The sequence below is a fragment of the Dipodomys merriami genome, unplaced genomic scaffold (assembly GCF_024711535.1).
Source record: "Dipodomys merriami isolate MVZ:Mamm:240054 unplaced genomic scaffold, mDipMer1.0.p SCAF_7, whole genome shotgun sequence".
NCBI classification, from domain to species: Eukaryota; Metazoa; Chordata; class Mammalia; order Rodentia; family Heteromyidae; genus Dipodomys; species Dipodomys merriami.
Genome location: NW_027206290.1, coordinates 52085864 through 52109564, shown reverse-complemented (window position 1 = coordinate 52109564; position 23701 = coordinate 52085864). Strand labels below are relative to the sequence as shown.

At 44.4% G+C, this 23701-nt stretch overlaps 1 protein-coding gene and 1 long non-coding RNA gene across 3 annotated transcripts; one reads left to right on the top strand and one right to left on the bottom strand.

The window, feature by feature from the left end:
* Nucleotides 1-6031: 6031 nt before the first annotated feature.
* On the top strand, nt 6032-12971 carry LOC138817210 (uncharacterized). 2 transcript variants are annotated; one of them, XR_011368779.1, is made up of 3 exons: nt 6032-6316; nt 10585-10867; nt 12682-12971. It is a non-coding gene; the product is annotated as an uncharacterized lncRNA (long non-coding RNA). The 2 variants fall into 2 exon arrangements; XR_011368778.1 differs by having other exon boundaries at nt 10585-10872.
* A 607-nt stretch (nt 12972-13578) lies between these two features.
* Nucleotides 13579-14025, bottom strand: LOC138817209 (large ribosomal subunit protein eL21-like). The gene has a single exon (XM_070007619.1). It carries the CDS (start codon nt 13996-13998, stop codon nt 13579-13581), a length of 420 nt encoding a protein of 139 aa, XP_069863720.1. The 5' UTR covers nt 13999-14025.
* Nucleotides 14026-23701: the final 9676 nt, after the last annotated feature.

Here is a 23701-nt window from a genome sequence, read left to right as displayed (position 1 = left end):
GAATCATTTGAGCTGGGAAGAGACAGACATCCAGGTTTCTTCAATGTTTCTCATTGGCTTTCTGCAGCCAGCTGCCTGTATTGAGAATCATGTATTCCCTGCAACTGATGTCCTAAACACCCAAATGGTCCTGCAGAGAAAATAGGTTCCCTCAATGGAAGTAACTGGCGCGGCTTCCCCTGCCTCAGTTCCCTTGCATTGTCCTCACCTGGAGCCCAGGAGGAAGGAGAGCCATTTATTTATTTTTTTATTTTTTTTTCGCCGGTTGTGGGGCCTGAACTCTGGGCCTGGGCACTGTCCCTCAGCTCTTCAGCTCAAGACAAGTGCTCTACCACTTGAGTCACAGTGCCACTTCCGGCTTTTTCTGCTTATGTGGTGCTGAGGAATCGAACCCAGGGCCTCATGCATTGCAAGGCAAGCTCTCTACCACTGAGCCACCTTCCCAGCCCAGGAGAGCCATTTTTTGAGTGTTTGGTAAATAGCATATTTTCTGGGCAAAGCCCCTAGATAGCTGGCTTCATTCTAAACCATTCAAATATAGTTAATTAGGGGAGGGGGGATCCAGACATGCGGGTTTTTTAAACAAGATCTGCATGACTCTAAGGTTCATTTCTTGAGATCCATTTGGCAGGTGAGGAGAAAGGCAGACCTCTTCGAGGCAGGTTGGCCACAGCTGAGGCGCATCATTGCCACTCATCGTAAACTCAACCTCTTTCCAAGCTCATGAAGGAATCTGGGGTGAGAACCACAAAGATTATGGATCCTAATCAACAAGATGTCCTGTAAAAAAAAATCTCTTTCCTATGGACACACAACTCTTTGCTGGAGACTAATAAATAAGTAGTAATTACTTCTTCTCCCCGCCCCCCAGCCCTGTATGTGTGTGCATATACACATGTTCATATTGGGTCTTGGACTCAGGGCTTCACAGCCTTGCTTAACTTTTTTTGCTCTATGTTGGTGTTCTGCCACTTGAGCCACACCTTTTCTTGGTTTTTGCTGGTTAGTTAGTGGTAGATGACTTTCTGAGTTAGTCTGCCCAAGCGAACTTCCTTTGAACCATGATCCTCAGATCTGTCTCCTTGGGTAGCTAGGATTACAGGAGTGAGCCTCTTGGTACCAGCTCTTCCTTCCTTCCTTCCTTCCTTCCTTCCTTCCTTCCTTCCTTCCTTCCTTCCTTCCTTCCTTCCCTCCCTCCCTTTCTTTCTCCCTTCCTTTACTTTTTCTTCCCTTCTCCATTCCTCTTCCCCCCCTCTGTTTCTCTTTTTCTTTGTCTCTTTCTCTTTAGTGTCAGAGTGCCAGTCCTGAGCACTGTTCCTGATCTTCTTTTGCTCACGGCTAGCACTCTACCACTTGAACCACAATGCCTGACATTTTTAGTAGGTTATTGGAGATAAGAGTCTCATGGACTCTTCCTGCCCAGTCTGGCTTCAAACTACAGTCATCAGATATCAGCCTCCTGACTTCTAGGATGTGAGTTATTGGCACCCAGCTTTACCTTTTTTTTTTTTTTGTATGTATATGTCTAGGGCTTAAACTCAGGGCCTGGGTGTTGTCTTTGAGCTTTTGTTTAAGTCTAGCACTTCACCACTTTGAGCTACAGCTCAATTTCTGGCTTTTTGGTAGTTAATTGGAGGTAAGAATCTCATGGAGTTTCCTGCGTGGGATGGCTTTGAACTGCAATCCTCAGATACGAGCATCCTGAGTAGCTAAGATTATAGACATGAGCCACAGGTGCCTGGCTACATTGCTTAATTTTAATTGTGTAATTTACTATTGGGAATGAATACAATGAGACAAACAATAGTGTCTCCATTCTATATACAGTTGAGAAAACTGAAGCTCAGAGAGTCTGGCTTATTTACCCAAGGTAATATAATAGAAATTGACCTACATGATTACTTTTAACATTGGGCTTTATTTCCTCCCCTTTGTGAAATACCTTCTTCCTTGTTACTTAGTGGGTCCTAATGTCCTTCCTAGGCTTGTGTAGGGTCCTTGTAACAGTCACGGACTCGAGCCATACAGCCTGTGGGTCAGTTCTTGCTGTCACAGTGAGAGGGTTGTGGCCCTGTCTCACGAGGGCAGAGTTGAGGATGAGAAACCGCTAGAAGATAGTGGATGTCCAATTAACCCCTGTTTTTAAAGATATGATTATTCTTACGGAGAAAGAGGTAGAATCTTTTTTTTATAATTTTGTTGAATTTTGTTGTGGTCCCTGGGAAGGAACAGGTGCTAGAGCATGCTAAGTAAGGTAAGCACTCTCCTACTGAGCTCCACCCCCAGCCCTTATTTTCTTCTTTTGTTTGGATTTAGATTCCATCCTCTAACAGCCAGCTAAACTATTACACTTGTCCAAGTTTAAACCCTTTTCTGAAATTCCCAGAACCCTCTAGTGGGGTGGGGGGAGGGTCTCACAGTGTGGCATCCTATTTTCTTCTCCAACTGCTTCAACTTGTCATCAGGGAAATAGGTAAGCTCTTGGATAGAGTTTGCTGCAGGTTTGCTACTTTTCTGAACATGGAGACAGATACACAGTGGCTCTGTAAGACAGCACAGCTAAGCAGTGGTGGTTGATCTTGCTGCTGGAAGCAGAGAACTCTGGGGGATAAGTGACATTCTGTTGGAGGAACATAGCAATCTTCTAACCCCAGAGTCTTCCAGAGCAACCAGAGACAGAATGTACCAGGTACAAAAGTCTCAGAGGAAGACTGTTAACTTTGTTACATCTACCCATGCCTGATTGGTGAATTTAAATGCTGGATATACCAGAGTGGTAATTTCCTGTCCTTGAGGTGGAGGATTCCTAGGGAGAAGCTGAAATCCTTTCTAAGACCGCTCAAACCATACCAAATATGGCTAGTGGCTGAGTAAATGTTCTACTTCCTACCAATGTATCTCATTGAATTTAGAATACCAACATTGTTTCGATGACCCTAGATATATCACACTGCCATTCATTTATGAGCATAATAGCTAAAGTGTCATCAGTTCACAGTAGCCCATCCATATTATAGAAAGTGTAAAACAAACATGTCTTAAAATGGATTGAAGAACAAATTATTCAGTGAGTGTACCACGTGAAAGCAGAATTCCTGTTTAAACAGATTTGACAAATTCATACCTATTTCAAAATATTATAGAATTGGTGACATTTTTCCTGTAATCCAGAGGTGGCAAATACAAATATTCCCTAGCCCTTAAAAAGAATTTTCATTCTTACATCATTTCAAAACTACTAGTGAATATCTCTTCCCCTCCCCCCTCTACCCCTGGGACTTCCTGTGGGTAACCATTGCCTCTTGGGGAGCAACAAATTCTAAAGGGGGTCCTGGAGGAGCTGCTAATTAGAAACAATCAACAAGTGGCTGGCTGTGTTAGGAAGAGTGGCTAAGTCAGCTCTAATCTTGTTATCCTCTGAAAGGAATATCATTTTCAAAACAAACAAAACAAATGAGGGTGTAACCTTTCTTAAGGCTACACTCCAGGAAGTAGGGAACAAGCATCACAGGTTGTTAAATGTTAACATCATCCCTTTCCAGAAAACTCATGCATGAGGACATTCAGAAAGTTCTCTGCAAAATGTGTTACAGCAGTAAAGCTCCCCTAGAAGTCTTTAGAGTCACTCAGTGGCCTCTGGAAGCCATCTAAGAGTCTTCATGACATGAAGGACCCGTATGTTGGCAACTGAATGAGATCTACATGACCACATATCTAATGTTGACATATCTGATGGGCCATGACATCTCAAAATGCTTCCTAAATTTAAGGGGACAGAGCTTTAACTTGACCATTGGTTGGAACTGGAGGTATGGCTCAAGCTACGTAGACTGCCAGTTGTGAGTAGAAAAAGCTGAACAAAATGTGAGATCCTAAGTTCAAGTCCCAGTAAATAAATAAATAAATAAATAAATAAATAAAACAATAAAACAAAGCACCATTTGCAAGTGTATGCGCCAAATTATCAGATGACTTGTTATAGAATTCTTGCCTCCGTTATTTGGTGATGCTCACTGACACTTTCAGTGAGTGGGATAGTCGTATCTTTCTTCCAGTGTTCTCTACATTTATGTCATGGTCATTTTGTGCGTCTCCTTTCTTGAGCAATACCTTCTGTGGGTTGAATTAAGCAGCGGCAGCTCTTGTATTTTGAAAAAATCTTCTTGGCTTTATGGGACTTTACTCAATGGATCAGCTCTGTGGTCTGTGTGGCAAGATTCATCCCCCTTGTGACTGCCCTGGACCAGAAAGGACAAAAAGCAGAGCACCTGGTAGGGAGAAGACTATTGATCTCACCTTTCTACATAGTTGAATGGATTCCACTGCTTCGCCTGCAGGAGGTGCTGTGGGAGCCAGTGGAACTGTTGGTTCCTTTCAGGCCCTTTTTCCATCTGACCATCTGTTTCCTTGAAAGCTTCAATGAACTCAATGTATAGCCACAATACTTATTTCTTAAATAAGAAGACACCCCTCTTGATAGCCAGTGGTACCAGATTTCCTCTAACATTGTTACAAAGATGATTTTTTACCTGACTTCTGAAAACTTTGCCAGAAAGACAGGTAGCAAAATTATGATCTCTTAGAACTGAAATTCTCCAAAGCAAAGCATCATTGAACCTGAAGATGTATGCTTTGGATCCCTTTGGCTGGTCAGACCAGGTAAAGCCTTGGCTCTTGGTAATGGCAACACTGAGAAGGACACCCTAGTGTCTGAGCACTCCGTACAGGGAGGGCACTGAGGGGAAGCCACATCCTAGCATCACTGGACTGGCATCTGTAGAGCCCCACCTTAGGCACAGCCTGTGAGTTAGGACAAGATTCCTGAGTCAGTCAGGCCCCTTGTAGGAACCAGAGCCAGCTCATATGACTGACCAGATCATGGCCAAGAAATGCCCCTGGAACTTGAATTCAAGGACGAGAGAAGCTGTTACAAGGATCTGCAATAAGGTGCTCAGAACGTACACTAACACTTATTCTGATGGTTGTAGTCACTGAAGTTTTGCTTTCACTAAGAGTGAACATTAACATTTTTTATTCAGCAAATGATTATTGGGCTTGAGGTATATGCAAGCCAGTGTGGAAGCAAAAATAAAATACGGTCCCTGCCATCTGGAAGCGAGCACAGGTGTTTGTGATGCCTACTGAGAAGAGCTCCTCATTACAGATGTTTGCACATCTGGACCGTGGGGTGCATTTAGAAGTGTGAGTTGAGCTGGGCTTCCGATGACAGCTCTCAGCAGCTTCCCCCTCCCCCTTCCCCAGTGCTGCCCAGAATCAGTTCAGGAGGAAAGGGAACAGAGGGGGATGCTGTCCCCTGTGGATGACTGCCCATCCAGACCCTGAGACAGCCCCCTCTGCTTCCTGTCTTGTCCTCTGACAACCCACATTCACTGCTGGCAGCCCCTGGCATCAAGTCTGACTGCAGTCATGCTCCTACTTTAAGCTATAAAACACAGCACCCTTCCAGCTGATGCTTGTGGTTTTGAGTAATCCAAGTAACTGGCCTAGTTGTTGTTGACCGTTTCTAGATTGATCTCGAAAAGGCCAGATCTTCCACTAGGGAGGAATTGAGCCCTGTGTGAAGAAATGGCTGAGACCCTTGAGGTCCTGCTATGCTTGCTCAGCGCACCACACTGGGGATTCCATAGAAGGACATAATTTCCTATGGATACACACCCTGGCAAAGGCACACTTCTGGCTCCAGAGCTGGAGACAGACCCCTAATGCGTACTGCTAAGGAACCATAACCACATATTAGATCTCCAACCTACATGCCTCCTCTGTACTGGGCTAGGTCTAGTGTTGCCTGGGCAATTTTGTTCCCCTAGCTCTGGCTGTTTGTAGACACATAGGTAGCTCCTCAAGCAGGCTCATGGGTCCTCCAGGTCCCCAGATTATTACCTCATCAGTCCCCTGGGGTCTCAGCAAACAGAGCCTGGCAGCCAAGGAAATAATGTCCCCTTGTGATGCAAAGGCCCCCTGGGGGTGGCAGGAGTTTCCTGGCTTGCTTTCCCTGCAGCTGTCCCACAGGTCCTCTGCAGGGTGGGGACACTGGGCAGGCTGGACACAGGTGGGCAATCCCCATCCCAAGGGAGAAGAGCCACAGGCAGGAGGGATGTGGATTCTCCCTGCGGGAAGCATCCAGCTTCCAGCAGCACCTCGCAGAGGCTGATTTCCTCTCAGCTGCCGATTTCAAAGCCAGACCTGGCTGGAGACTGGCAAGCTTCACACCTGACACATACCATCCAGAAGGGAAGAGTTGCGTTGACTTTTCCCATACACGACTTCGTCTTTCAATGACAAGCTAAGCTAAAAGGTAGGAGTTATTTTCCTCCTGGCAGATTGATGGTATATTGCTCTTCTTTCTGGAAGATTTAAGGCCAACTTGAAGAATTCTTCCTCTGTTGCACTTCCTAAAAAACAAAACGGAGTCAGACCTCTTTGAAGTGCTGCCCTTCAGAATCCCAATAACCTGGGATTCCCTATTAACTGAAACGTGGACAACCCCTTCCTCTGCTAATGTCTGGCCCCCTAAACAATGTCCATTTCTTTCCACTGAGCACATGAGAATAGGACCAGCTTGGGTTTTGTCTACTGCCTGATCCTGAGCAAATACACACATAGTAAGATTGTTCTATTTGGAGCTTACTTTGTCTATTATTTTTTTTTGTTTTGGTTTGTTTTGTGCCAGTTCTAGGGCTTGAACTCAGGGTTTGGGCACTGTACCTGAGCCTTTTCATTCAAGGCTTCTATTCTACCATGTGAATCACAGCTCCACTTTTTGGTGGTTAAGTGGAAGTAAGAGGCTTTCCTGCCAACGTTGGCTTTGAACAGAAATCCTCAGATCTCAACTTCCTGAGTAGCTATGCTTACAGGTATGAGCCACTGGTGCCTGGCCCACTAAATAATTTTTAAAAATAACTCTCAACAAAATTCTTTCTGATACCAGGCTCACAAATAGCTTGTGATCACAAGCTCTGCTATGTTGGCTATTAAGCTCCTATGATGGCTTTGTTCTGGTCTTTCTTTGTAGACTTTTCTCATAGTGAGAGCCTAGAATATGCACACCTTTTTCTTGCTAGTCACTATGTAGTATGAATTAGCATCTAAGACTGTGTTCTAGCTGTGCACTAGTGGCCCAGGTCTGTAATCGTAGCTACTCAGGAGACTTAGATCTGAGGATAGTGGTTCAAAGCCAGCCCAGATAAGGAAGTCCTTGAGACTCTTATCTCCAATTAACCTCCAGAAAACAAGAAGTGGAGCTGTGATTCAAAGTGGTAGAATAGCCTGTGGCACTGTAGCTCAAGTGGTAGAGCACTAGCCTTGAGCTGAAGAGCTGAGGGACAGCGCTCAGGCCCAGAGTTCAAGCCCCACAGCCGACAGAAAAAAAAAAAAGACTACAAAGTGGTAGAATACTAGCCTTGAGCAAAAATCTCAGGCATAGTTCTCAGGCCCTGAGTTCTAGCCTCATGATCTCCCCCCCCCCCAAAAAAAAAAAGACTTCTATTTTTCAATTGTATACACTCTCATATTCTGGGAAAATATATCAATAGGTATGGAAATATGACACAGGAGAACATGCATGGAAATAGATGTTACCTTAGTCTCAAACCATTCATTGAGTATGTCAGAACTATTCAATTTCAAGTAAAGTCCCAATGGGAACAATGGTAGCTTGCTTTTTCTCAAGGCAATTAACTCTTAGTATGAGCCTAGGGACAGTGTGTCCATTTGTTCATTGGTTTTATATGGGAAGTGATTTGGGCAGGCAAACAGATCTTCTTCCAAATCGCCCTAGAAATGAAATGCCATAGAACCTCCCAGTTGGGATGTGACAATAACTCCCATTATTATGGGGGAAATCATTCATTAGTGGCCATCTGTGAAGCTCCTAGCCTCTTTTGTAGTTAGGTGTGATCATGTGACTGATGTCAACCAATGCAACATGGGCACAGGAGATATGTACTGTGTGCTGGCTGGTTGGATTAAGCTTTTTCCCATCCATCTCTTTCTTCTTCCTCTGTCTTGTGGTTGGAGCTACTTACCGAATATAACTGAACCAACATGTAGAAGGCTGTGAATCCCCATCACCTGGCAGGCTCATTTTGGACTTCATTTAAATTAGGTATGAACTTCTGTTTATGACATCATTATCACCGTGGCTTGTATTCATTTTAATGAATACACTGTGGAAACTCTGAACACACAGCCACTCAAGAAAATCTATCTTCTCCCAGATACTAGCTGAAAATGTTCTAAATGACTTTTTTCTTGCCTTTTTACCACGTGAATTTTTGTTGCTTTGTATGTCCCTCCCTCACAGTATAACCCCTGTTTTCACGTATTTGATGTTGGTATAATTTGGGGAGGGGAAGGGAAAAACAGATTGTTTAAATAGGGATACAGGTGGACCCATTGCCACAATGAGATGTACAAGACGTTATTTCGAAAAACGAAATTTACAATTTAGGCGGGGGGGGGGTCGTGGGGGGGAGGGAGGGCGGGGGGGGGAGGTGCGGGGGTGCGGGGGAGTATAGTTATGGAGATGGGAGGGAAGGGATGGTAGGAGAAAAACAAAGGAGGCAACAATGCTTGATAAGAAATGTACTCATTACCTTGCTCATGTAATTGTAACCTCTCTGTACAGTATTTTCACAATAAAAAAACTTACTAAAAAAAAGAAATTCTTGCCTTTTGTTATGCATTGGAGGAAAACATTTCAGGATGTTGGAATGATACTGGTCACAAGGTCTACACTTCTCATTTTCAACCCCAAGGTGAAACTTTTCTATATACTTTGGAGCAGCATTTAAAAAATGACAGAAGGTATCGTTTGTCTCTATTTAAATTTTCTTTAGTTATTCAGGAAGAAAATAAAAGTTCTGTCTTTTCATGTTGGCTGTAGCAACATATTTAATTTTATTTTATGGTGGTCTAGTCCTTGAACTTAGGGCCTGGGTGCTGTTCCTGAGCTTTTATTTTATTTTATTTTTTGCTCAAGGCTAATGCTCTACCACTTGAGCCACAGCTCTGATTCCAGCATTTTAGTGGCTAATTGGAGATAAGAGTCTCACAGACTTTCCCGCCTAAGTGTCTTCCATCTCAGCCTCCAGAGTAGCTAAGATTACTTAGTGGTATGAGCCACTGGCATATGGCAATGTTATTTTGAATCCTCCCATGTCCACTCATTTGAACTATGAAATACATTCTATCCATTTCCTCTTCAAACTCACAACAGGACTTGCAGGGAGAGAAGGTGGAGACTTTGGGGGTGAAGGTGAGGTTCCCTTAGTGCCCTGGCTTTCTGGAGACCAAACACAGATGGCCTTCATTAGCCCTCCAGCTGGCTGTGAATATGATCACTTCCTCGCTTTGTTTCCAAGAAAACTTCAATATGACAGTTTTGTTTTTAGTAATAATAGAGGAGTTAAAACACTAATGGAACCTTAGAGCTCAGTGGAAACTTTGGGTAAGATTATCAACCAACATGCCTCAGCATAATGAATGATTGAGACAGGATTGCTACAACCTAAAAGATTTACAGAGGATGTTAATCCAGGTAGTTCTATGCTCAGAGATGCTAAGACCAAAACCTATAAAGGAGTTTCTTGGGCTGGATCAAGAAGCTTTTGCAGTCTAAGAAGCCAGTCCAAGCTGGAGGCCAGTGGCTCACACCTGTATTCCTAGCTACTCAGAAGGTTGAGATATGAGGATCATGGTTTGAAGCCAGCCTGGGCAGGAAAGTCCATGAGACTCTTTATCTCCAATAAACTACTCAGAAAAAGCCAGAAGTGGTGCGGCGGCTCAAGTGGTAGAGTGCTAGCCTTAAGCACAAAAAGGCTCAGGAATAGTGCCCAGGCTCTGAATTCAAGCCCCAGGACTGGTTTTTTTTAAAAAGCCAATTCAAAGCAATATATGGGAATTATTTATCACTGAAGGGCTTTGGCTGGAGCTAGACTATTAGAATGTCCTTATAGACAGGCCCAGTGGCTAACTCAATGTCATTTAGGCACAAAAGATGTGTCTCCCATCACCTAGTAGGCTAACGTGGTCTCAATTATTGGCAGAAACACTTTGAACATTAAAAAAGGTCAGGCATTGGAAAGCATAAGCACTTACCAATTGTTTCAGATATTGAATGTTTATTGTCAAATGCAGAAGTGCTTTGGATGAGATTGGCATGTGCTATTTTTATTGTCTCAGGCTAGGCATGAATGTGCTTAACTAGGTTTGGCAAGTCAGCATGGAACAGCTGGAGAGACTGTCTGGGGAGGCTCTCCCTGCCTTGGCCACTTGAAGAGCAAAACACCTTCTCATCAGGGAGAGCCTTGTAGCTACCCTGGAGGAAGAGGGCGACAGTCAGATCCCCATCCCACCCTGGCGGTGGAATCCAGTGAAATGTAGCAGTGAATAGCAGTGAAAATCCAGTGTCCATGACTCTGAACATTTTATTTGGACACGTTGCTTACCTTTTAAACTTAGGCTCTTGAAAAATTCTTTTTAGCACTGTCAAGGTGACTAATGTATTAAAAAACAATGGGTGAGCAAATGAGTGTAACATTCTTTTAATTCTTTTCTCTCCAGGTCGTGTTCTCCTTACCACCTCTCTCTGGGTCTGGCTGGCTTCCATAATGGATCATTGACCTGCTTACAGGTCCACCCTTGAAAGAAACTGCAAAGTAGGGAAAGCACTTTCCCAAGTTGATCTAGAGACCTCTTCAACCTTTCCCACCAAGGCTCCAAACGATGCTCAAAGCCAAAGTTAGAACATGAGAAAAGCAAGTTGTAATGGCAGTTTCCTTGGCTGCTCTTGTCCTGTGGCATCAAGAACATGAGTTGTCGGAAGTCTCTGCTCATCTATAAGCCAGTGAGGTTGGGAGACAGGAACCCTTAGCTGCTTCTAATTGCATCTCACTTAGAAGCTCTGACGTTTCCTCTGTACTGCCATATTTGCAATTTTGTTTGCTGAGTAAGAAATGTCAGGTTTGGGGCTGGGAAGGTGGCTCAATGGTAGAGTGCTTGCCTCGCATGCACGAGGCCCCAGGTTCTATTCCTCAGCACCACATAAGCAGAAAAAGCCAGAAGTGGCGCTGTGGCTCAAGTGGTAGAGGGCTAGCCTTGAGCTGAAGAGCTGAGGGACAGTGCCCAGACCCAGAGTTCAGGCCCCACAACCGACAAAAAAAAAAGCCAGTTTTTTTTGGGGGGATGGGGATGGGGAGAGGGGAAGGGTACAAGTACTGGGGCTTGAACTCAGGGCCTGGTTGCTGTCCCTGAGCTTTTTGTTCTCCAGACTAGTGCTCTATCACTTGAACAACAACTCTACTTCTGAATGTTTGCTGGTTAACGCGATAATAATCTCATGTATTTTCCTGCCCAAACTGGCCTCAAACTATGATCCTCAGATCTCAGCCTCCCGAGGATCTAGGATTACAGGCATGAGTCACCAGCACCTGGCTGATTCATCATTCTTAGCAGCAAAATGGACAGGAAAGCATGGTGAAAAGCTAAATCTTTCTACTTAAATTTAAATATGGACAATTTAGCTTCACCCCAAAACAATCTAGCAAAATTTTTTAAAAAATCTAGCATGTTAAATGAATGTTGGTACTTTGAATTCATTGGTTTTAAAGTGTATATATTTGGCTAGTGTTGGTTCTTTAAAACCTAAATTCATGAGTTCTTTCCTCCTTTCCTTCCCTCCCTCCCTCCCTCCCTCCCTCCTTCCTTCCTTCCTTCCTTCCTCTCTTTGTCTCTTTTTTTGTTGGTTGTGGGGCTTGAACTCTGGGCCTTGGTGTTGTCTCTGAAATCTTCAGTTCTACCACTTGAGCCACAGCGCCACTTCTGGTTTTCTAGTGGTTAATTGGAGATAAGAGTCTCATGGACTTTCCTGACTGGGCTGGCTTTGAACCACAATCCTTAAATCTCAGCCTCCTGAGTAGTTAGAATTACAGGCATGAGCCACCAGTGCCCTGGTTCATGAACTATTTCTTGTGAACTAGAATTGTACGTGTTAGGGTAATTTATAGACTGCCTCCAATTTACAATGGTCAGACTGGGGACTTTTCAGTTTTGCAAAGGTGGGAAGATATGATGAATTCAAAAGAAACCATATTTAGTACACTAATTAAATTAAATGCAGTGGCTTCAAAGTGCAATTGTCCCCATCTCTGTCTCCCAAGTAGCTAGGATTACAGGCGTGAGCCAACAGTGGCTGGCTCATAGTTTTTATAACAATAAGTACAAAGCTTAAAGCTCTTGTTTTAACTTGATCTTGACATCCTGAGCATGCCATAGATATCTCATGATATCAGAGATGTCAGTGTCATTCCTGAGAAGCAAATATTGAGCTCTAGAGAGAAAAACGGTGATTTTCTTTATGCCTTTTTCCTGTGCTGCAGGGTCTAGCATGCAAAAACTTCATCCTGAAGATTGCTCATGTTAGCTGGGTTGTACACCTGGGTAGTACACCTCTTCTCATGCATCTCATTCAATGCAGTTAGCACTCCCATTTTACAGATAAGGAAGTGAGTACTAGAACTCAAGGTTGCTGAGAGCCAGCTCATAGGACTTGACTGGCTGTCAAATTCTCCTGGGAACAGTGCAGCTGTTAGAGGAGGTGGGCAAGAGTTCAACTATGAAAGTCTTCTGACATCAAATTCTTCACCTTCCTCTCCAAACCAGAGAATCCTAGGCTCATCCCTTGTCCTGAATACAGCATTGCAATGGCGTCATCTAGTGGACATTGTCAAGAAGTTCAGGACAATCCTGCCTACTCTTCATTGTATCTGTTCCCTGAAGACCACTTCCGCAGGCCCTGGACACTGGCTTTGAGACACACTTGGAAATGGATGTGTCTGTGGATGTACAAAGGAAGGAGAATAGAGCAACAGCCATCTCTCCCTCTTCAGGAGCTCACTCGTCCTTCACAGTTCTTCACTCCAGTCTCTCACGAGATAAATCTGTCCCACCTCTGTGATAGTTGACAACGTCTGGAGACTTTTTGGTTGACATGACTCAAGATGTTACTGGCATTAGTAGGTAGAGGTCAGGGATGCATTTCCATGACAAAGAATAATCCAGTCTCAAATGTTATCAGAGCCACCCACTGTAGGGAACCAACTGCCATCTGGAGAGATGCGAATGGCCTGGGGGACAGGCCTAGGAGAAAGTTGGCTGTGCATGCTCAGAAACTCAGCATGTGATATTCCTTCTTCCTAGCCTCTCCTTCACTCTTTTACCTCATGCTTCTCCCTAGCTCAGACTGGTGTCACAGCGCAGCCTCCCCTCAGAACAAGTCTTTGTCTCTTGGTTTAGAGCTGAGCTCTCTATAATCTTTTTTATTTTTTTTTTGTACTCTAAACTTCTCATCTTTTTTATTTTCAAGAAAAATATTAAATGGCAAAGATATAATAAAAATGAACTGAGAGATAGTTTGCTTTACAGATTTCTTTGGGAAGATACGCCACACTTTTATTCAAGGTCATTTTTATAGTCCAGCAGTCTTTGTTTTTAACATCTTTTAGGCCATGAATTCATAGGGAATAGGTTCCAATAGCTCAGGCTCCTTATTGTTGGTTCTCACAAAATGTGTTTCTCTGGGTGGAGAGGCTGGCACTTCAATTGAACCCAAGTTCCGTTCTTTTTGGCTTCCTTTTTCTGGTAATTTTCTTTCACTCGTTTCAGGAAGTTATCTCGGCTCTTAGAGTGTTTAATATGCTCAATTAGCACATTAATCCTCTTGGCAAGGATCTTGCCCTTAACTTGCTTGTTCACAACAATGCCAACAGCATTCTGGGTAACATTATAGACTCTTCCAGTTTTGCCATGATAACATTTGTGGGGCATTCCTTTTTTATCAGTACCCATTCCCTTGATGTCTACAACATCACCCTTCCTGTAGATTCTCATGTACGTGGCCAAAGGAACAGCTCCATGTTTCCGGAAGGGTCTAGAGAACATGTACCGAGTACCTCTCCTCTTTCCCTTTGTGTTCGTCATTTTGGCAAATTACTGGAAGATGGCGGTTCTGGCCAAAAGGCGCTCTCTATAATCTTACGCAAGCAATTTATTTGAGATGGGATCCCCAGAAGCATGTGTAAGGGAGAGAGAAGACAGGTTAGATTGTGGGGGCAAGAGGAGAAAAGGGTGAGGAGCTGAGGCTTGCAATTTTCACCTGGGAAGACACCTGAGGATTCATGTTGAGTCCTCTCCACCCTCTCCTGTCTCTCCCTCCAAGAGGAGGAAGCCTGTATTTCTCCTCCATCTTTTCTCTGACTTGGGTGGGAGGCACGCTCATGGCAGCTGCTTGTGAGCTGGTAGGGGAATTGTGGACACACATAGGCCCTCTGCCTGGTCTGCACATATATCTCCATTTTAAAGGGCATGCATGCACACTTGCCCTCTCTCACCTGGGTCTCCAGACATGAATGAGTCACATGACTTCATGGAAGCACTGGACAATGGGAAGCAGCTCAGTTGAGTCCACTCAGCAGGAGTCTGGCTCAGTCCTCAAGGGGGATTTGGGTTCTGGGACAGACCATGGAGTCAATCTACCATGCTTTTCAGAGCTATGACCACATTGGTAGGGCATTGGAAATATACAGGTTGGCTAATAAATCGCTATGAAAATTGTTACATCATTTCCCAGGCTAGACTATGCTTAGTTTGCTTGTTGAATTTCACATCTTCTACCAAGTAAAGAATTAAACCTTTTTGAAATCATGAAGGAGATGACGGTAGGAATGTAAAGCCATGGCTGGTATGAGGTGGTTATGGGGCACAAGCCTACAGAGTGAGAGAGGAGAAGGGAACAGTTATTCAGGAGTAACCAGCTGCAAATCGCCTGCTGCCTCATCTCTGCATGGACTGAGTCTGTGTAACAGGACATTTGCTCCAGACTTCAGAGCCAGGCTTCAAAATACCTGAGCCCAGGTAGAATGAGCAAAATGCTCATCTGTTTGCTATGGCAACAGCTACTCTTTTTTTGGACATGCAAGAGTTAGTGTGAGTGCCATCTGCCTTCCAGTGGCAGGGAGTGTGTGGTATGGCATGCCCTTTAAAATGGAGATAAGTATGCAGACCACACAAATCATATCCACAATTCCCCTACCAGTGCACAGCCAGGGGCTTGGGGCTCTGTGCCTTCAGTGACATAAATCCCCCATCCAGTAGTTAAAGGAACTGCAGAGTCAATAATTGGGTAAGGTGGATGAGGCTGTTGAACATTATGCTGACTTTGAGTGGGATGATCATAGTTATTATGATTAAAGTAAATAAACCAGAACAGTTGCTTTTTTAAAGGCAATTCAATAAGCTTTTATTAAACACTTAATCTGGCCATGGCTTTAGGGCTAACTGTAGGTATGGGCTAAAGTAGGATGGTGTCTATATGATCCCCGTAGCACCATTCCAGGTTAGTTCCTACATGCTGCAGGGTGAGAAACTCCGTTTCCCAGGATCCTTTGCTCTAAGGCTTCCTGTTGGGTTCAGCCAATGGGAGGCATTGGTGGGAATTTGGTAGATGGGAGAGGGGAGGGTGTATCTTCCTCTCTCTTCCCATTTCTCCTCCAGGTCCAGCCTTGGCCCTGTGCTCCACGACATCAGCTTTTGCACAAGGCAGTCACCTTTATTATTCTGCTTCTGTGCTTGATAGGCCTGAGCAGAGACCTCAGATTTTTGGCCTCCCCCCCCTCCGCCCCCTTTCTCTTTGCCCTTCCAGCCTGGAGATGCTATCAGCCTCTCCGTTTTTTGAATGGCTTGCCTTTTGGCATTGGTTCTGTTTTGGCTGCTCAGCTTCTCCATCTGTAAAAGAAAATTCTTTTTTTTTTTTTTTTTTTTTTTAAATTTGGGTCCGGTCGTGGGGCCTGAGCGCTGTCCCTCAGCTCTTCAGCTCAAGGCTAGCACTCTACCACCTGAGCCACAGCACCACTTCCGGCTTTTTTCTTTTTGCTTATGTGGTGCTGAGGAATCAAACCCAGGGCCTCATGCATGCAAGGCAAGCAATCTACCACTGAGCCACCTTCCCAGCCCTGTAAAAGAAAATTCTTGTGTAAGAAGAATTCCTGTATGTCTTTGTGGGAAATACCTAGTGAGGTTTCTGTTGTTGTTTTAAATAGGTCCTGCCTATTCCTCCAGTGTATTTCATATCCCCTTCCTCTCACTGAGGTTTCTGACTCCTGGGTATCCTTTGTATCCTAAGGAGTGTGCCTCTTTCCCACTCCCGGCCTTTGCATTAGCTTTCCCTCCACTATGAATGCTCATCTGCTGGCTCTTTCCATGGCTGACACTTTTCTTCTCTCTCAGATTTCCTACCCCCGGCTCAGGTAACATGAGATGGTAAATAAAACATTATTTTCTCTGAAGCTCTGTCTGATAATTGCCTCTAAACCCCACAGACCCCATCCTCACAGCAGGGGACTCAACTTTCTATCTCATTTCCTTGTTTATTTCTGTCTACTAGAGTATAAAGTTCACATTCTCAACATCAAACCCAACATCTTGCCTGGTGCATGGTAGCACGGAAAAAAATTTGCTAACTAAATGAAAGTTTTGAGATAGTTTAAGCCATGAATAAGGTCAAAATTAAAACATTTCAAGGAATGATGTATTATTTTTTTTGAGAAATCTCTTACATATTCTTTACTACAAACACGAGAAAATAATTTTTAAAAAAGCAAAGCACCTCTGAGTGTAATAATGTGTCATATATAGAGTCAACAAATGAGAGAAACATGCAAGAGCGTTGTAAGCAAGGGAGGATGTAAATACATATATGTGAATATATATATATATATATACACACACACACACACGTACACACACATAGATTAGAACACTTACTTATACATAACAGCTCTCAAAAGGATACAGGCACAAAGCTTGGAACAGTAGCTGTTTTGGAAGGGATGACCTGTCTGTGAAACAAGGGACAGGACCAGAGGAAGACTTTGTTTGCATTGTTATACTATATTTCTGATGACCTGACATTCAAAGTGAATGAATGAACTTCCCCTTGACAAAATCAAGAGGTCTTGCTTTGGTGAAGAGGACTGCAAAGGCCCCGATCCCACTGAATGGGAACAATTGATTGCAATTGCTAGTCATAAAGCCATTTACAAGACCAGCCTCTGGATTCTTCATCACTTTTGGAGGTAAGTTGGATGCAGGCAGACTTGAAATGGAAAGGATCCCAGGAAAACCCTCTTACCCATTGATGTGTCTTCTTCTGAACCAGAACCTATGTTTAAATTTTTCTTTATATATTAAAAAATATAAGTAGCTATGCAAGGAGGTTCAACAGGTCAATGTATGATACAACGCATCTTGATCAACAAGGACCTGGGTTGAAATGGCAGGTGGTATTTGCTTGCCATTTATAACATGGTTTTCCCTGGATCATCCATGTCTTGTGGCAGTGTGGGTGAAAAGCATCTTGATGCAAAGAGAAGACGATTCTTGTCACATCACTGGTTCGTGCAGCTCATGACAGAAACTGCTGCCTGTCCGGTGTCCCTTCAGCCCGCCTGAGTTACCCTCCCCCCACAGCTCCCAGTGATATTCCCAACCCCCAGGGCCTCACCTCTCCTCTCTGCTTCCCCACCCCAGGGGCCTGCTTCCCTGCAAACCCGCTGTGTCTGGAAAGCAGAAGACTCACGACACATGCTCAGAGAAGGATGGGATAGAAATGCACAGGACCACATGCTTCTCTGCGTCCCCCATTCCTTGCCCTCCCCCCGCCTCAGCTCCATGTACTTTCCAGTCTCCTCTACCATAGTGGCGTCACAGTGTCCACCTGATAACTTGCCATCTTCGTCCTTACCTTGCCCGCCTCCATGCGCTGCCCCCTCCCTCGTTTGTGCTACCAACAAGCTACCCTGCACTCAAGTCCTGTTTTCTGGGCTCACTTTGAGGGAATCCCAGAAAACAAACTAAGGCTGGTCACCATTTTCTTAGCAATTTTCCCCATCTTAGTTCTGGGTAAAGACAACTTCTGTAACAGCAGTGAGCTACTGCCTCCCCTGGCTGCCCCTTGCTCGTGATCTTCTTAGTAAGGACAGAGGATGGATCCTTGAGGCTGCATCATTGGTGGTCCTCATTTTGAGCTGCTTACTCTGAAAAGTGACCTGGTTGTCTGGTGCTTTAGAGTGCACATAGCCGTGTTGAGTGATTCAGCCTCCAGTTGTATATGTCATTCTCAAAAGTCCGTTTTGCACACACACACACACACACACACACACACACACACACACACACACACACACCACTGTTGTGTCTGTCCCTACAAAGTCTGACTAATGCAAGCAACACAGACTAAGACAGCAATCAAATAATGAGGACAAACCAATGTCAAAAACTATACTGTAGCCATAGGTTTCACCCAGTAGGGTCTCATCAGGAAAATTGCCCACAACAGATGGCCCAAAAGAAGTCATTTAATACCAAGTACTAGTTAAACCTTGTTGGAATAAGCACCAGGTAGGTTAGCATCTCAGAAATATGCCACAGCTACCAAAAAGATGGGAGCTGGAAGAGCCAAGGAAAGAGGAGGTGGGGGAAGGGGTCTCCCAGTGACCAATGTGGTAAAGTAGGGCCACCCAGCTGGGTCTGGGGCTGATGGACAAGGTGGCCTCCTTCAAGGTCTCTATCAGGAGTGAGGAGTGGATGGGAGGGAAGAAAGACTCTAACTTCTCTTTTCCTCTCATCTGTATTTCTTCATAGAACTTCCTATTGGTCAAGCCTAAAACGGAAGCTAGCTAGCAAGAATGATTTAAAAATACTGTTTTCCCGGACAGGTTGTGGCATGATCTGGGGACAGATCACAAACCATGGGCACAAGTGTTTCATACCCATAGGTGAAAATTAAAAAAAATTAAAAACAAATACAAACTTAGTGACTTTAGGACAATTCAAACCACAAACAAAACCAGAATGTTTAGACTACAGCCAGATGCTGGTGGCTCATGCCTGCAATCCTAGCTACTCATAAGGCTGCTATCTGAAGTTCAAGGTTCAAAGCTATCCTGGGCAAAAAAGTCTGTGAGACTCTTATCTCCAATTAACTACCAAAAAGCTGGAAGTGGAGCTATGGCTCAAGTGGTAGAGTGCCAGCCTTCAGTGAACAAACTAAGGGATAGCACCCAGGCACTGAGTTCAAGATTCTCCCATCCCCCACAAAATCAAACAACAATAAACAATGAGCATTTGTCCTCTAAAGCCTGGGAGACTTTGGAGATAGTTCAGCATCCCTCCATCCCTCTCCAGCATGGGAAGTCAAGAGGCTGATCCTTCCTCTACAGGAAGATTACATATGACAGCACCTCACCCCCCCTAACTTCAAATGACACCCTATGAGCAGGAAATAAAATCCCATCTGTTTACGTGGTCCTGGTGCCCTTTGAAAATCCGATTAGTTCGTTTAATTATCATGAACCCTTTTAAGACTTAGCTGGTAAATAGCTGAGTCTGACAAATCTTCTTCGTATGCCTGGAGAGCATCATTTATGTCACTGGCCTCTTGACTCCAGTGGCTCCAGGTCCACACAGGGCATCTCACAGTATTGTCCCTTTCTCTTCCACGTGTGTAGTCTCCTGCTGGACCATGACATACCTCCACCTGAGAGGAGCCAAGGTGTGTTGCATTACACAAGCCACTTTGTCAGGAACGCAGGTACAGAGGGAGATGCTCCCTCCTGACTGTCCCTAACAGTGGAGATCTTCTTCTCTTTGGAGCTATGGTTATTCCATATCCACACTGACTGATAACTACATCTTCTCCCTAGGAATGCAGCTAAGGAGTTGATGAGAACCTGAAGCACAGCCCCAGGGGTTCGGGTGATGTCTGTTTGAATATTGTCCCCCTCCCCAGCTCCTGCAGTAAGCACAGAATAGGACTACAGCATCTCTGTGTACAGATCCTGGTGTTTAGTTCTTGCAGTCAAATCCTTGGCAATTTCTGTCACAGAGTTGCAGAGAGAGGCAAAGTTTTCAGAAGCCACTGCTGCTTGGGGGAGACAGAGCCAGGGTGCCTCACTTTAGGAAAAGTCCACACAGCGTCAGACCATTGTGACCTTGCTATCCTGAGACAGCCAGAAACTCCCGAACTTAAATCTCTCCTTATCATCCCAGGCACTCAGCCTAGCAACTGCATAACGAGCTGCGTTGTGAGGCTTTGAAGAAGCGATGTTCAGATTTGGGCTCAGATCTGAATGCATTCTGCTGTCCGGTGAATGCATCTCTTGCGCAGGTTTGCACACGTTGTGGGTGAAAGCTTATGCTTAGCCATAGTTTCCTAGAGCACCATCAGCCAAAACTACAGCTACATATCCTTCTCCTGATACTGAGAGTGATGGATGACTGTGAATGCACAAGGCCTAAAAGCAGGTGGAAGAGAAACCATATCTTCTGCTCTTTTAATTCCCTTTGAGCCAGCTGCAATGTAGCAGAGTTGACAGCAGAGGGCAGCAGAAGATGCTGTTTTGTGGTTCAATCTGCAGCCCAGACAACAGTTTCCCGCTCCATTCCAGCAGGTGGAGTACACAGGGCCAGTTCTGCTAAGGTGAAGTCTGCCTGCCATTCCCAGTATGAGCATCAGGCCACAATATGGTCAGAGCTCAGGCTTTCCTGACAGAGGCTTGTGGTGTAAACCACCTCCACCTCCTACCATTCAGAGAGTCTGAACACAGCTGAGAAAAGTCAAGTTCCCAGTTTCCAATGCACATGGCTGGGGAGTAGAACAGCTGCCGGCATGGTGTCCATCTTTCCCTGTACCTTGTGTAGACAGTGCTTTGGGCCTTTAGGTAGTTGCTTGCTTTTATGAAGCTGAAGAATCACCTTGAGATCCCTGCAGACTCTTACATCCATCACCTAGAAACCCAGGATCCTGTTGCATAAACTCTGGAAGTTCTCTACTTTGAGGGGGCTTGGGTTTCTGACTGGGGTCAGGCTGAGCTTCTCCCTTCATTACACACTTCTATCAGTGTCAATAGGAGCATTCTGGAAATAGTCCACAACAGGAAGAGGAAAGACAGAAGCCAGAGCTTGTCCTGAGAATGAGGAAGGAACCCAAGGAGAAAGTGAACCCCATTTCAAGCAGCCTTCATGAATTTGTGTTCCTAGCAGTTTTGCAAACCTTTAGCCCTGGGTATCAAAGTTCCAAAATGATCTACAGAGTGACATGAAGGACAGTAGGATCCTGGTTTTTTTCCCCCATTCCAGGTTTCATGCTGAAAAACCTTTCATGGGCTTTGTCCAGTCTCCATTTCTGCCTGAAAGATAGTCTGACTGGTGCCCTCCCTCAGTGGCTGAGCTGCTGTCCTGATGCTTTCTTCTTCTTCATGTCTTTCTCTAGGCACAGGGGCACTTAGCCTACACGAGGAAATAAGTAACAGGAATCACAGAGTCAAGTCAGTGCTGTGTTTGGGATCTTAAAGGTCCTTCAATGTTAATCAGTGTTATCAAGGATAATCCCCAAGTGAAGGACTCTGGGAGGTGATGGAATGTGGGGCCTAGTGGGAAAAAGTGACCTCCTTCAGGGCATGATTTTAAGGACTACTGGAACCCTAGTCTCTGCCTTGTTTCTCTTTGCTTCCTGGCTGCCAGAGGTAAGCAGTTACTTTTGCCATCTGCTCCCTCCATGATGCTCTGCCTCACCACAGGCCCAAAAGCACTGAAACCAAGCAGCTATGGGCTGAAACTTCAGAAACCATGAACCAAAATAAATATTTTCTCCTCCTAAGCTGATTTTCCTCAGGTACGTATGGTGTCATCATGACAGAAAGCGACCTATCACCGTCGACTTGCTGGCCTTGGTGCCCAGAAAGCAGCCCTTGTATTTGAGGGACTGCTGTCTTGCCTTGCGCTCTAACTTTCCCATATCTCTACTATGGGGGTACTAAACCACGTACCTCAATTCTTCCTGTACATAGCCTATCTTGATACTTGCTCAAGGAAGTATACCTATTTCCCCAAGTTGTCTCATTTACAGGACCAAAACTGATACCAGCTGTGAGCCCTGGGGCAACTTGTCTTTATTTATTTTAAAATTTCTGTTTCTTGGGGGAACTCAAAGCTTTGCTTTCCTTGGTCCAGGGTCTACTCAACAGAGGTTGCATGGGAGATAGTCCACAGATTTGGAAATAAAATGATACTAGGTGATTCTTATGAGAGAAGATAGAATCTGGTCCCTTTATTCCACCAGACTCAGGTCAGAGTAGTGAGGCTTCATGCAAGATGTCTCTCTCTGGCAGCAATTTTCTGCAGGATCTTTCCAAATTTATTTCTGTGACTTGCTGGTCTGCATCACTCAGCAAATTAACTCTTTATTTAAGTTCTTCAGTTTCTTTTGATTGCCTACTGTCTTTCTCAGAGTAGAGACCATCTAAAGATTTACTATTTACTATTATTGTGCTCACAATGACCCTGGTGCTGTGTGGAGATTGTCTCAACTTCTCTGGAAAACCTGGGCCCACCATCCAAGGCTCCCTTCCCCTGAATATCAAGGATGCCAACAGCAGTTCAGGAGCATACCAGAAATACAGAGCAGTTGAGAGGCCTACAGATATGAGCCATCTCAAGTAACTTGGGAGAGGTTCTTTAAATACATGACCAGGTCATCTGCAAAGAGGGTGAGTTTTACTTCTTCTTTCCCTATTTGAATCCCCTTTATGTCTGTGTCTTACCTTATTGCTCTGGCTAGGAATTCCAATACTATATTGAAGAAGAGTGGAGAGAGAGGACATCCTCATGTCATTCCCAATTTTACCTCACCCAGCTAGAAAGGCCATTATCAAGAAAACTAATAACAGGTGCTGGTGGGGATGTTGCCAGTAGGGAATACTACTGCACTGTTGGTGGGAATGTAAGTTTGTTCAACCATTCTGGAAAGCAATATGGAGGTTCCTCAAAAGACTAAAGCAGAGCTCCCCTATCCTGGGCATTTACCCAAATGCCAACAAACAATGCCACACTAAAGCTACTAGAACAACCATGTTCACCGAAGTATTGTTTACCATAGGTAAGATATGGAATCAACCCAGATGCCCCACAGTAGATGAATGGATCAAGAAAATGTGGCATATATAGACAATGGAATTCTCTGCTTCCACCAGAAATGAATTTGGAAAGATCCTGCAGAAAATTGCTGCCAGAGAGAGGCATCTTGCATGAAGCCTCACTACTCTGACCTGAGTCTGGTGGAATAAAGGGACCAGATTCTATCTTCTCTCATAAGAATCACCTAGCATCATTTTATTTCCAAATCTGTGGACTATCTCCCATGCAACCTCTGTTGAGTAGACACTGGACCAAGGAAAGCAAAGCTTTGAGTTCCCCCTATTTGTAAGGAAAGGGAAAGACTTGGAAAAAATATATTAAGTGAAGTAAGCCAGACCCCAAGAAACATAGGCTCCATTGTTTCCTTCATTTATAATAACTAGAATATGTCTAGGATATTCTTAGCAGAGCATCACAGTAGCTCAAAAGATATGTCTGTATGACCATTTAAAAAGATGGTTATCTAAATGAACTCCAAGAATAGGAAACAAGAGTTTTTTTTAAGAGTACAGTTTGCAGTCATTTCTTTTTCCTTTCTTTTTCTTCTTTTGGTTTGTTTTTTGTTGTCACCATTTTTTATTTCCGTACTCTTTGTCTGGTATATAAGTTTATCTGATTTGGGGAAGGGAAGGGGATTCACAGAAATGGTGGG